This window comes from Nyctibius grandis, chromosome 1 (genome assembly GCF_013368605.1).
Source record: "Nyctibius grandis isolate bNycGra1 chromosome 1, bNycGra1.pri, whole genome shotgun sequence".
NCBI lineage: Eukaryota > Metazoa > Chordata > Aves > Nyctibiiformes > Nyctibiidae > Nyctibius > Nyctibius grandis.
In genome coordinates, this window is record NC_090658.1 from 41,098,923 (window position 1) to 41,112,078 (window position 13,156).

At 34.3% G+C, this 13,156-nt stretch overlaps 1 protein-coding gene across 3 annotated transcripts in view; it reads right to left on the bottom strand.

The window, feature by feature from the left end:
• Positions 1–13,156, bottom strand: part of SDCCAG8 (SHH signaling and ciliogenesis regulator SDCCAG8) — a 116,126-nt gene that overhangs the window by 81,538 nt on the left and 21,432 nt on the right. For all 3 annotated transcript variants that reach the window (XM_068408472.1, XM_068408374.1, XM_068408318.1), the window contains exons 9-12: positions 12,598–12,736; positions 9,278–9,430; positions 6,583–6,717; positions 3,181–3,297 (exon numbers count right to left, since the gene is read on the bottom strand). In XM_068408472.1, the coding sequence (XP_068264573.1) occupies positions 3,181–3,297; positions 6,583–6,717; positions 9,278–9,430; positions 12,598–12,736 (544 nt within the window). The remainder of the gene's footprint in view (positions 1–3,180; positions 3,298–6,582; positions 6,718–9,277; positions 9,431–12,597; positions 12,737–13,156) is intronic.

The following is a 13,156-nucleotide window of genomic DNA, read 5'->3' on the forward strand; positions in this document are numbered from 1 at the left end:
GTGCACTTCATTTTTATTTTTATAATGCAGAGTAGAAAAAAGCAAGTGATGCTTATCTGAGGAAACAATTTCATAGTGTGTCAGAAGTATGATTTCTATTAGAAACGCACAAATTATGCCATGCAGTGCTTCCAAATCCACAGAAAAAGTATTATAAAAGTGAAGTCCTACTGTGTCAAATATGCCACACAATTTCTGTTCTGATAACAGCTATTTAGGTTAGGGTGTGACTTCTCTCTGATATAGCTGTGCTAGTACAACCCCTAGTGTGGACACAGTTTACTGCCATGAAGGCATTATACCCATATAACTTATAAAGCTTGTTCCCAAGAAGGAAAAGTATTAAGTAAAACACTTATTTCAGCACAGCTACATCCACAATGGGAGAGCTGAGAGAAAAAAAGAGAGGGCAGTAAGTTACGCTACTTTACAACCTACTGGGCCAGATGAGCAGATGCAGTTTTTATGTAGAGAAACTGTGCGGTGTATGTCTCCCCACCGAATCCTAACGTTAATCAGGATCATGATGGAATATATTACAAAACATTTATTCATTTTAAATGGTAACACTGCTCATTGCTTCTTCATTTTTATTTTAAGAAATATTCATGTCAAATATTAATAATAGGCAGTCATACCACGGTGCCAATATTTGTTATTAGTCCTGAGTAACAAATATAGGAAAAGAGATATTAGAATAAAAGAGAGTAAGAAAAAAGATATATACTCCTTTTAATTTTCCCAAATGATACAAATTCAGTTTTGAAGAACTTCATAAATATCAGTGTAGGATAAATACATAACTGTATTTCCTGATATGTATGTATCTGATGATCCTAAATTGTACATACGGGGATTTCTGCCAATTCTGACACACCTGAATAACTTTAATCCCTTTTTAAAAATCACTACATATAAACTAAAATACATCTTCAAAACTAAAATTCATCCACAGCACAATTAAAAATACTATCAAACCTCAAGAAACAGTAAACTCACTTTCAATATATCAAAAGACAACCTGAAACAAGATTATTTGCTTTTAAAACAGAAAAATGCACTATTTAATATAGAATAGCATGAAAACATCCATACATTATTGTCTCTTTACTTTTAAAAAATGAATATGCATTTATTATGAACAGACGGTGGCCAAGGAAGGTATCAACTCTGTCTCTTAGCCAGAAGGTCAAGTCATGGCTGAGAGACCAAAGAACAATTACAGTTTGCTATTCAGTGCCATAAGCTGAAACATTTTATTTTTCTTTAAATACAAAGCTAGATGCGATTGAGCTGTTTTCATTTCATTTAAATGAAATAATTTGCAATGACTTATTAACATTTGTTAAAATTTGATTTTAAAAAAAAAAAACACCCCAAAAAAAAACCCAAAAACAAAACCCCAAAACATACACACACTCTTTTTGGTTGCCTTTTAACATGTTAAATAATACTAGGACCTATACAGAACTTTCTTGGTTAGTAGAGCCACAGCTATAAAACAGCTGCTAGATGCTGAGCCTGAGAATTTCAAAATAGTTTGTTTTGCTTTTTTAAGGAACCAACAATCATATTTGAACAATATAATTACTTAACGTGATTACTGAATTACTCTAATAATATTTGCTGATAGGAACTCCCCCTCCCATCACTTCACTTTAATTATATCAAATTATAAATCACCACATTTTGGTGTATTCGTTCCCCACTGAATAAAATACCAGTATGTCGATAGAGGAGGTTAAAATATTTTGTTAAATTTTGCACTTTGTTCAAAAGGCAATCCTGAAGCAAGTTGGAAAATAGGATTTAAAATCCAAGATACTTCTTCAAATATCTTATTAAACACATCCTGTTTTATTTGTATGCCAAGATTATGCCAACTCTCTTATCTGTGATATCTGTCAAGACACAGACGACAAGCCTGTTTTTTTGTTTTTTAAAGTGTCCTTAGGCCTAAAGGATGCAAGAGTGAAAAAAAAAAAAAAAGCCAACCCTGAAAACAAAATGCTTTAAGGCCTCTGTTTTTCTGCACTGTATGATTTTCTATACATATTGAAGAGTTATTTTATCTAATGAACTTCTCTTTTGGATTTTACATATCTTTTGATTATAATTTGAATTAATATTGCTTCCAGTCTAAGCTTGTACTTTATTAAGTTAATAAACTTACTGTCCTACATGAAGATTTTTGGGAACTGGTAAATAAAAATATAATTTTAGAAATACTGCATTTTTTCCTACGTACATTGTAACACAGAGATCGATTTGTTCACTTATTTACAAGAAAAAGAATTATTTAAAACCTGTTGAATAGGCTGCTCTAAGAAAAAAATGCATATTAAAAAAACTATTCTCATGTGCATCTTATACATCTATGTATTCAGAAGGCATTCACTCTCATGTGCAAATCTCAACTTATGCAAGGAATAACTGGAAGTTTCAATACCTAGAGAAAAACAGATGATAGAACTTAAACAAAAAGGGCACTTCCAAAGATGCAGATTACACCTGTTCAAGCTGTTTGCCAAGTATGTCACAGGTTACTCTGATAATCTTTCTTACTGCAGGGGATGCTTTCTCACAGACTACCTGTAAGGCTGGTTTTTGTACTATTATAAACACAGTTTTAGACACTCAACAATTTATGCCTAGCGGAATTTTTATATAGTTATTTTTTCTAGAAGGTTATTTTGTTTTGTTTTGTTTTTTAAAACTTTTGTATGAATCTCAGCATTCATTAACCGTGAATCTTTAAAGAAACTGGAAAATAAATTACTTTCATTTTTGGTATCATTAGGTTATACTTAGAGTCGTTAATGTTTTGTCAGGTTGCATGTATACATAATTACGTGTGGATTTATTTGTGAGAAAAAGTGTATAAACATATGTATACAGTACATACAATTTAAGTACATTGTATGAATACATATGATAGAGTAATTCTATATGAAAGAATGGGATGAGTATTATGTAAAACTGAACATACTAGGGCTGAAAACAAGAATAAGATAACCAAGAGGTATTTATTTAACAGTAATAGCTGGCTTGTTGCCATTAATTTAGAAACCATTAACAGTAATAAATGACCACTACTAGAAAAACTAATCATTCCAGCTTCCGAAATAACCCTACTTAGGCTTCTAATAACTGCAAAGTCATAGCAGTATTGTCTCTTACCTGGTCCTTAATTTCAAGCTCCCTTATAGTTTTTGTTCTGTACTCTGTGAGCTCCTTTTCTGCCTCATCCTTCTTCATTTTGGTTTGATTCAACTGATAGCGCATTTCTCCACACACCTGTTAGATTATACAGACAACATGATCTGTAGCTTGAAGAAGCCATAGCCCTGGGTTTGCAATGAGATCTTTTGGTGCCCTCTAGAGGTCATTTAAATACAACATATTTTAATTTGTAGATAATTTAAGACTACATATGGTAAATGTTTTTATATAAAAAGGTGAATCTGAATTCTCTAGATAGTCATTAACTTTGAAATGTGAAGTGCAGATTCAATTATATTTAAATCAAGATTTTGCTAAGTATAAATATTTATGTCGTAAATATATCTGCTACTAAATAGTTAAACGACAGTTGCTGGTTTTATATTCTTCTTCCATTCTCTCTAAAATCCCATGAAAGTCTACGTCAACACTTTCAAAACCTAGAAGTAAAGGATCTATCACACACCGATATAAGGGCATAGTTTCTTATCTTGCCAATTTTCCACTGTTAAGAAATAAAATGTTTAGATGTTAATACAAAAATTTTCAAAGTTAGATCAGAGCATTATAGACTTCCTACAAACTGAAGATAAATTCTTTAAAAACAATGCCTAATTCAAATATATGCATGGGCCAGAAGAAAGGGATCAAAGCAACATTTAAAGAAATCTCGTATCACCTCCACAAAGGCAAAAATTATTCTCTGCTGTTGGGATGTTTGTTGTGTTACCTCCTCACTCCTTTCCACCTGAAGGCAGCTCAACTTCAGAGGGTCTGGGGAGGGGTTAGGGGAAAGAAAGAGAAAGAAAAAACCCCACACCAATCCCTCCCACATAACTTTCACTACTGCTGTACAGAGATGTTTTATTCTTCCATTTCGCAATCTAAGACTTCTAAAGGATTCTATTCGATCTTATCTGTTGGGAATGGAGAAGGGTGGTGGACAAGCTGTCCCCTTTTTGTCCTTATCCTGTGCAATCACCTCCAACTTGTTCCTGTTAATTTCAGTTTAATTAACCAAACATAAATACATGCACATTCCCTAATGAGAACACAAGTGTGTTTACTTGCAGCTACTCTTAGAGAACTTTCCAACTCACTCTGCTTCCCTGCCCCACTTATATTCTTCACCAGACTTGCTTCCTAAATGTGCACACTTTTAGTTTGCTGCTACAATCCTCTGTGCTTCTCAACAATCTCCTCACACACATTCTTCAATCCAAATTAATTTCTATTTTTCAGTCTCATACCTCTTCTCATTTTCAGTACTATTTTTTTCCTTCTTAAAAAAAAAAAGGTAGGGTAAAAGTAAATACACATACTGCAATCAAATCACCTTAGGAAAAAACAAAACCAACTGTCAGAACGTTAAGAAGCAGCATCACTTATAAATTCAAAGGACAGCTTGTGAATTTTGCAAATAACACAAAGTAGCAAATGCTCTGAAGAATGGCAAAGTTCCAAGGCATTTTTTTTAATACTGAAATATAATATGGAACTAAAAAAATCCTAAGATGCAACTGCATGTATTTCCAGCCCTGTCTTTCTACCTCCTCCTTTGTGTACATGAAGGATGTAACAGTGTGATATGTCACTTCCTCCAAGAAAAAAAAAAAAAAAAAAAAAATACTGCCATCCTTGCCTTCAGCTCCCCCATACATCGTACAAAGTGAGTAATGCAGAAGAATCAGCAGATGGTGCTGTCCTAATAATGGATTTTTCAGTCTCCTCATAGCTCAGAATGAAGGAAAGAGATTCTCACTCCAAACTTTTTTCCCTGACTTCTGGTGCATGCAGAAAAAGAAAATATTTTGGATAAAACTCAAATGGAAAAAATGTTGCTATTTGCTGTTTTTAATAATGCCAAACTGAGTTTGGAAACAAGGAGTCAGATTCACAAGCAGACATAGATGTTACGTGCACAGCCAACGAAAAAGGTCAGGGTGATGCACATAGTCCTGACAGCTCAATAGTTCTTCCTCCAGGATGTTGGAGACTTTTCAGTTCAGAACAGGGACACAAATGCAGTTTTCCAATCTCTCAGGACAGTGCAATAAAAACACAGCACAGACTACTGCAAGGTGGACACCTGTTCAACTTTGTACTGATTAACATTAACTGAAGCAGGGACTGGAACCACAGTGTTGCTCTCCTGAGAGATTGCTTCAAATCGGTAGGTGATAAAATTGTTCTTTCTAGATCAATGGATATTTATACCTACTACCTCTTTCCCCCTCTCCCCGGCCCATGTAAGTGGTGCTAGTCATCTGTGAACCCAGCCTGAAAAACCAAAAGTGTGTTTCAGAAATGGTAAATCAAACCATTTTGACATTCTTAAAATGCTCCGTCATTTGTCCTTCAGCTGAAATTGAATTAAATTTTCTAATAAATTTGGATGACTTTTTGCTGTAAATTTTCTGCTATATTGTCACCTATTTCTACCAGCAGGGGCAGCAAAGGAAGACAGGAACTGATGAAAACCTCTCCAGAAGTCTCTAGAGACCTAAAGAATTAATTCCTCCACAAAACCTTGCAATTAACAATCGGAGAGGTAGGATTGGCCCCAGAATTATTGTTAAGATATATAGACATTTCAAGAGGCTGTAACAAATTTGAATTCTCAGATTGCCTATTCTATAGAAATTTATCATCCCCTCATCACCATGAAATTGAAGTTATTTCTGTAACAAGTGAATGATGAAACTAAGCTAATAAAAATAATCACTTTAACAATGTGTCATCCTCCAGCATAAGTTCTGGATGACAGTTGTTTTTTCTTTCTCATGTTATGACCCACATTAAGGCTCTAATAGGTTCAGAAACGGGCAAAATAAAGCACCCAGAAGTGATACAGATGTACAGATAGATGTTAAGCTATAATTCTTAACTGGAAAAAACATCTCTTTGGAAAAGGCATACTGTCAATATTAATGAATAAAGCAGTACACCACATACAAATTCTACAGGAAAGTACTTGAAAAACAGAGATTTGATACAGCTCCCTTTATTTTAGCATTGCATATTCCAGAGGTAGCAATTACAGGACAGGGTTGAATACTACATTGTCTCTTTCACACCAAATGCAATTTTTAATGAAACACTGGACTGCAGTTTTAAATAGTGATTTGTATAGTCTGCAAGGCAGAAAGGTTAGCTTTCACATCACAAGGTCACTTGGCAGACTGAAAAAGTCACCTTTTAACTCGTAAAACTGTGCGTCTCAGATATTCAGATGAAGTTTACATTTATCACACGTTCTTTACCAATACAGAGGAAAATGCAGAAAGAAAAAAATTCTCATCTTTCAGGTCACAATGATAATGAAAACCAAGCTCAATACTCATTTATAAATGTACCTACCGTATTCATCTCCATTTCATGAGATGCAAGCTGATGTTGTGATTCTTCTAACTGGTTAATTAGAGAGTTCTTCTCCCTTGTAGTTCTCTCTACCTGAGCCTCCAACACAGCCACATTCTCAGACATGGCCGTCACCTGCAAAAAGCCCAAGAACACTGTAATGACACAATTTGACCAACCACAGATCTAAATCTTGTGGGACTTTCTCCTTGAAAGCAACTGTATGTAACCAAAATATATAGCATTAAATCTATAATAAAAAATTGAATGTACACAATAAAAATATAGAATAAAAATATAAATTAAAAATCTAACAATATGGCTAAATGATTTTAACAATAGATTCATTATTTTGAATTAATTTATCATACAGTAATTTATTTGAAACTTTTAATCAACAGGACTAGTCTCCAGGACTTGTTAGTATGGACAAAGTGTCAGAAGCAGCTGGTTGCATTAGTCTTGCAGCTGTAAGAGTACTATTTAACACCTTCTTATCCATCCTTATGTAGATTGATTAAAACCAAATCATGTTCCCCCAGCTAAAGAAAATAGTCATTGCAACCACAGATCTTAAATTAATTTTCAAGTTCAGAAAACATTTCAGCACTATAGATCAAAGTATGATGTTGTACAAAACCCATACAGAAATAGTATGTTAAAAATTCTAATGTAATTCAGATCAAATTTTGCTGAATGGTAAAATAACGTAACAATAAAACAGAGACAGTGACCCTTCAGCTATTTAGCCCTGAAGCTTACTAATATAAGTGGAAATAATGATGTCTGACAGTTCTAGGTTAACTTACAGGAATTCAAAAGCCAAACCTAGAGGATTATATATTCATAACTATTTTTCACTCGTTATATATCCACCTGATTTATGTATCATGCCAATTCTCCCCTTCAAACAAATCAATTCATAAAGTAAGCAATAAAATATTCATATGGAGGTTGACTTGATGCACAGTATACCATTTCTACCATCTCACAATCCTGAAATATAAAAGTAGTTAATTATACATAGGCGTAAATCATGCACATAGATCATAGTTTTCTACAAAGTCATCCCATATCTTTAATTACGAAGCATGTCATCATCATAGTGTCACTATATGTTGTTTAATGTCTATGTAGGATTTAGAAAAATGACTACAACTACTCAAAGCGGGAACCAGTTCCAGTAAAACACATCTCAGTGGGTGATGAAATACAAAGTAATGTGGTGACATGAAGGAGTGAATTATTCTACTAAAAAAAGGTATGACATGCTTGTCTAACAGGCTGTATTTTGGAGTGCATACTCTGCTCTAAAGCATATCTGTAACTAAACAACTAAATGCTAAGGCGGAGAACTTCCAATAGATAGCAAGGGCTCAAACAAGGAATTGCTTAATGATGTCTCATTGTCTCCAGTGTAAGGTTAATTTTTTTTATTTCTGTTTGCCCAGGCAACAGATTTCTGATGATCACTTACAACAGTTCACTTTCTTAAATATCACTTAGCCCCTATCGCTGTGCTTAATTCCTGTTTTAATATCTGGAACTGCAGTCAATGGCTTTGACTTCCTGTAGCAGCTTCAGAACATTATTCCACTATCTCATAATACCAGAAATACAACCATATCATCATGGTTCCCTGTCTATGTTAGCAGCTTTCCAGCCATTTCACAAGCAATAACACTACTAAAGAACCTCCTCTTTTTCAAACACTTAAATAGTTTATTCTGTTCAGTCTGTGCTCTCTAGATTTTATAAACTGTATGGCTTATTTCTAAAAGGAGCCCAAAAATATGGAAAAAGCCTGCAATCAGAAGAGAAATTCACTATTTTGTTTCCAAACCTCCACCAGAAAATGGTTGAAGAGGCTGCACATCAAACAAGCATAAGACCCACTAATAATTCATGGAGCATTTCTCTCTCTACTCTTCTTCTCGTTTCTTTCTCCAACCACCTTAGAAGTGCCTACTCTGTCACATCTCACAGGCTTACTGCTGTCAGCATGAGGTTTCCCCTGTAGATTCCATTGGGCAGAAAACTCTCTCTGTTTTATACCCAGATTACACTAGCATCTAGAAGTCTAAAACAAGGTTATCAAGGCTCTGTTGTAATGGTCACAGTATAAATGATCAGACAGCTTCTGTCTCAAAGAGTTTATAAACATCAGTAAAATTGAGAAGAGATTCCAACACATTTCTGCAGATGGGCAAACTAAGCACATGACAAGATCATTCTGAAAAATACCATATTAGAATGCAATTATGATATTGTAACATTAATATGTATGTATATGTAAGGTCAAAGCAGCAAAGAACCCTAGATGTGAGATGTACTAACTTCCGAATGCTTGACTTGGTAACCTAAGTAATAATCTTTATAAGAAGCTAGGTAAAAACCTTGCATCACATATTACTTAACCCTTTCCTACTTTGAAAGTGCATTAGAGAATATTATGCAAACTAAAGTAAGTGCATAACATCAACAACTTAGTATGTATCTAGTGACATAGCATAAAACTCAGTTATTCAGACTCAAAGGATCACTTATCCACCACTGCTTTAAAGCAATGGTAGAAGTGATTTACCGAGCTCTCAAATCCAAAACTGAAACAAAATGAAAACCAAGTAAACAGAAAGTTTAAAGAGGATGATACTCTTCTTGTAATACACAAATAAAAAAAAAAACCAATTCATACCATTGCCGCCAAGTCCTCCCTTTCCTTCTTCATTTCTGCCCGCAGTGCTTCTTTTTCATCAGTCCTCTTATTTAGCTGGGCAGCTAACTCCCTTTCAAGACGATTCTTCTGCCGTTCCATCTCACTTTTCAGCTGCTCACACTGGACTAGAGCCTAGAAAAAACTATTTTTTTAAGTGGAAGAAATCTAAAATTTTAAACAGACATGGTATTCATCTAATGCCTTCAGAGAAACTGATTTCCTATTAGAAAGGATGTCTTTTTTTTTTTTTTTTACATAGCTATTATGTTTATACATACCCTACTATGTTAACATCTAGAATAAGATTAACAAACTGAAAACAGATTTACATGTTTGTATGTATACACATGCCCTACTGTAATTTATAAATCTATTAGATTTTAAAAATCATGGCAAAGACGGAAGCATTTTTCAAAGTATATCTTCCAAATAGGTAGCTGTTCTTCTGAAACTAATATGATTATTTGCCTTGCATGTAAATTCATGAGTGTATATCACTAGAACCAGGCTGCAATATTTGACTCCTTGCAAACACTGTGGTTACTGCCTAACTGCATAGCTGAAGAAAAACCAAATAAACAAATAATATATGCACTCCTAACTTATTTCCCCCCTGAAGTGAATTACGGAGTGCAGAAGGCCAAGAAGAAACCTGGAGGACCTAAGTAAAGATACAAAGAAACAATCTTTTTTTTTTTCAGTTTCACATTTGTCAAATAAAGAAGATTAATTGTACTGAAAACTCATAAGTGTCCTGCTTAATTTGAAGGGCTAAAACACAGATTATATATGTGTTTTCTATCAAAACAGAAGAAACATAAGTTCATATGCAAGAAGCACAGTAGACACTATCTTCTAAAAAAGCTAGGGGGGGAAAAAGAAAAAATCAATTTATGTTGATGTATCCCTGCCAAAGGGATGGGAGTTGAGTGTTATGTCAATTGAAATCAGAAAGACACTACTCCATCAAGTAAATCAAAGTATTCAAAGCACCCTAAAGGCAGCTTGCTAGCCCATGAGTAAACTAGATTTCGTTTCATCATTTCACTGACATTCAGCATAACCTATTTCAAGGAAGCTAAAATAACTTCCTTTTAGGAATCCTACCTTATAACCTTTTATTTTCAAATTAGGTTTTTTTAAAGTTCTTATTTTTCTTTTACTCAAAGCCAATCCCCTATATGCAATTTCCTTGGTGTCAGGCTGTTCTTGAGGGAAGCATATTAAACCATAATTTTCAGAGAATGCTCTAACAGTATCCATTAGTTTATGTCAATTCTGCAGGACCTTCCTCAGGGTCTCTTTACTACCACAAGCCTGTCTTGGTGAGGGAATCTCTCTGTTGCTGTCTTGAATCCTTTTTCTGTAGGAATTCATCATCACCATCAGCAAACAATTGTCTGCATAAATTTGGTAGACATGTAAAACAATGCAACTCTAGAAGAAATAAGTTGCAAGAAGAAATGTGTATTTTGTTAGCTCTACTGTTTTGACTACATAATGAGCAGTTCAAACAATTATTCTTTTATGACACTCAGGTGGAAAATATATTCCTGGATTTGCTTCAGCCACAGAAGTTTAACCTTACCAGATCTCCTCCTTGCTCTACGTAGTAGTAGGCAAGAGGCCACAAACTACAGAGACAACCGAAAGACAAGAAAAAATGGTGGTTTTAAATGATAAGCATTTGAGGTTAGACTTTCTGTAAACAGGGAGATGAAATTGCAATTATAACACATTGGGCTTCCAAATGCTAACTCCTCACTTTTCTTATGTGGACTGTTCTATTATATTCCATGATAAACACAAACGAAAACAGCACTTCACCTTGAGTAGAATAGGACTGGGAAAACAAAGGATGGTTTGTCCTTACCAAGAGAAATACCAGTACCTGTAAAAATGCTAAATTAATACAGCATAAGTAAAAGATTTCTTCCTGTTCCTTCACATTACAACAGTTTTTGAGCATGGAAAAAACAGACTACTATTCCGTCTTGTATACAGATAGCACTTCACATTTCCTTGCTGCAGTGCAGAGGGTGGCCAGTGGAGACCCTACGGAGCTGCTTTCTTTATGTGGCAGAAATAGTACAGGTAGAAAGACGCATTTTATTAAAGGTTCTACTAATCCATCTGACTAAGTTTTATTCTTAAGCCACATTTCTAACATGAGCTACACTGAATAAGAATTTATAGGGATTTTCTTTTTAAATATTAAAACAAAGATTTCCAACACCAGATGAAAAAAGAGGAAGATCAGATCACTTCATTGCATACAGGGGAAAAAGTATTTTGTGCAGTTTTAAATAGCAGTAAGTGAACAATATTTATCAGACAACTGTAGAACCCGCCCCCCAAAAAAGTAAACAAGTAAGCAATTTAAAAATTTAACCCCTCATGGACAGGATGTGATACGTGAACAGTGGGCTCAGAAGGATTCTTTCTCTCTTTAGTAAAAACCAAGGAGCTGTAATACTTTGAAGTTAAATTTAAGAACTACATAGGATTTCCAACTCTCATTTTTTTCCCCACTGTTTACAGTTAAAGACCCTACACACACACTCTCTTACAGCATTGGATGAATAATACCAATTTGATCAACAGAACAATTGTATCAATCTTGTCCACTATTAAAAACAACAGCATTTCATTTAAAAAAAAACACCCTCTCTCAATTCCATAGTAATTCACTAATAATACAGTAGATGTCACTAAATATCAAGGAAATCATTTAGTTCAATATCAGTTGATTGTATATAGTAACTAACTATAGTTAGGCTAACACAAGCATTAGATCAAAACTGGTTTTATTATTATTTACATAGCACCAAAAGCTTCCTGTAAGTAGCAGACAGGACTTCTCATCTTCAAAGGGATGTTAGCTGATCAGTTCTTGCACTGCACTCAGATGAGGCAAAAGGGTTGCTTGGAAGCATTTTAACTATTCTTTCCAGAGTAGCTCAGAAATGTGATATGAGAATTATCCTCCTCCATGTCAAGAATGCCTTTGAAAATTCTACCATTCAATTTCTATCACCTAGCTGTGAAACTGTATCAGAATTTAAATGATGGCCTAAGAATGGAACACACACTATAGCCTTGATGAGAATTTAAGAACTCTATATTGAGTTGATGTTACTGATCAGAAACAGTCACACAGTGCAATCCTTTTAAATCCACTACATCATATCAACATGTGATAAAGGTCTTATGTGTGTATTCCCTTATTAGCACAAACACTAATTAACATTTGCAGTAGATCTGAACACTGAAAAGCTTTCATTTCTTAGTGAATTTACCTTTGTTTTTTCTAAATTGGCCTCTTCTGCCATTTGCACAGCTTGTTTAACTTGCTCACAAGCATTAGATTCTCTCTGCTGCATCTCTTTCATGTTTCGTCTCAGTGAAACAAGCGCATCCATAAAGTCATCTCTTTCTCTGTGTATAAAGGAAAACCAGATATTTCTTCTATATCTTTTTCTCAAGAGGAAAAAAACAACAGGTATATAAAATACATAATGTTAACAAGGGTGGTAAGTGAAGCAAGACTAAAACCAGCATGGGTTAAGAGTGAAAGACTGCATACTGCTAGCTTGGCAGATACTAAAAATATCACTTGCTTGATGACCAGTCCTTGACTTCAGAAGGATGGACCATTAGTGAAGCTGCCGCTAACGACAGCAGAGGTCAAGTCATGAATACATTGAAGCTGAGCAACATTCTGTTGGCATTACAAAATGAGGATCCATGCTAAAAAAAAAAAAAAAAAAAAAAAGAGGAGCAAGTTTCTGAAAAAACCAGGTTGAAGCAATATGAAATTAAACTGATATTAAAAGTAAAATAAGGACAAAAAAAACT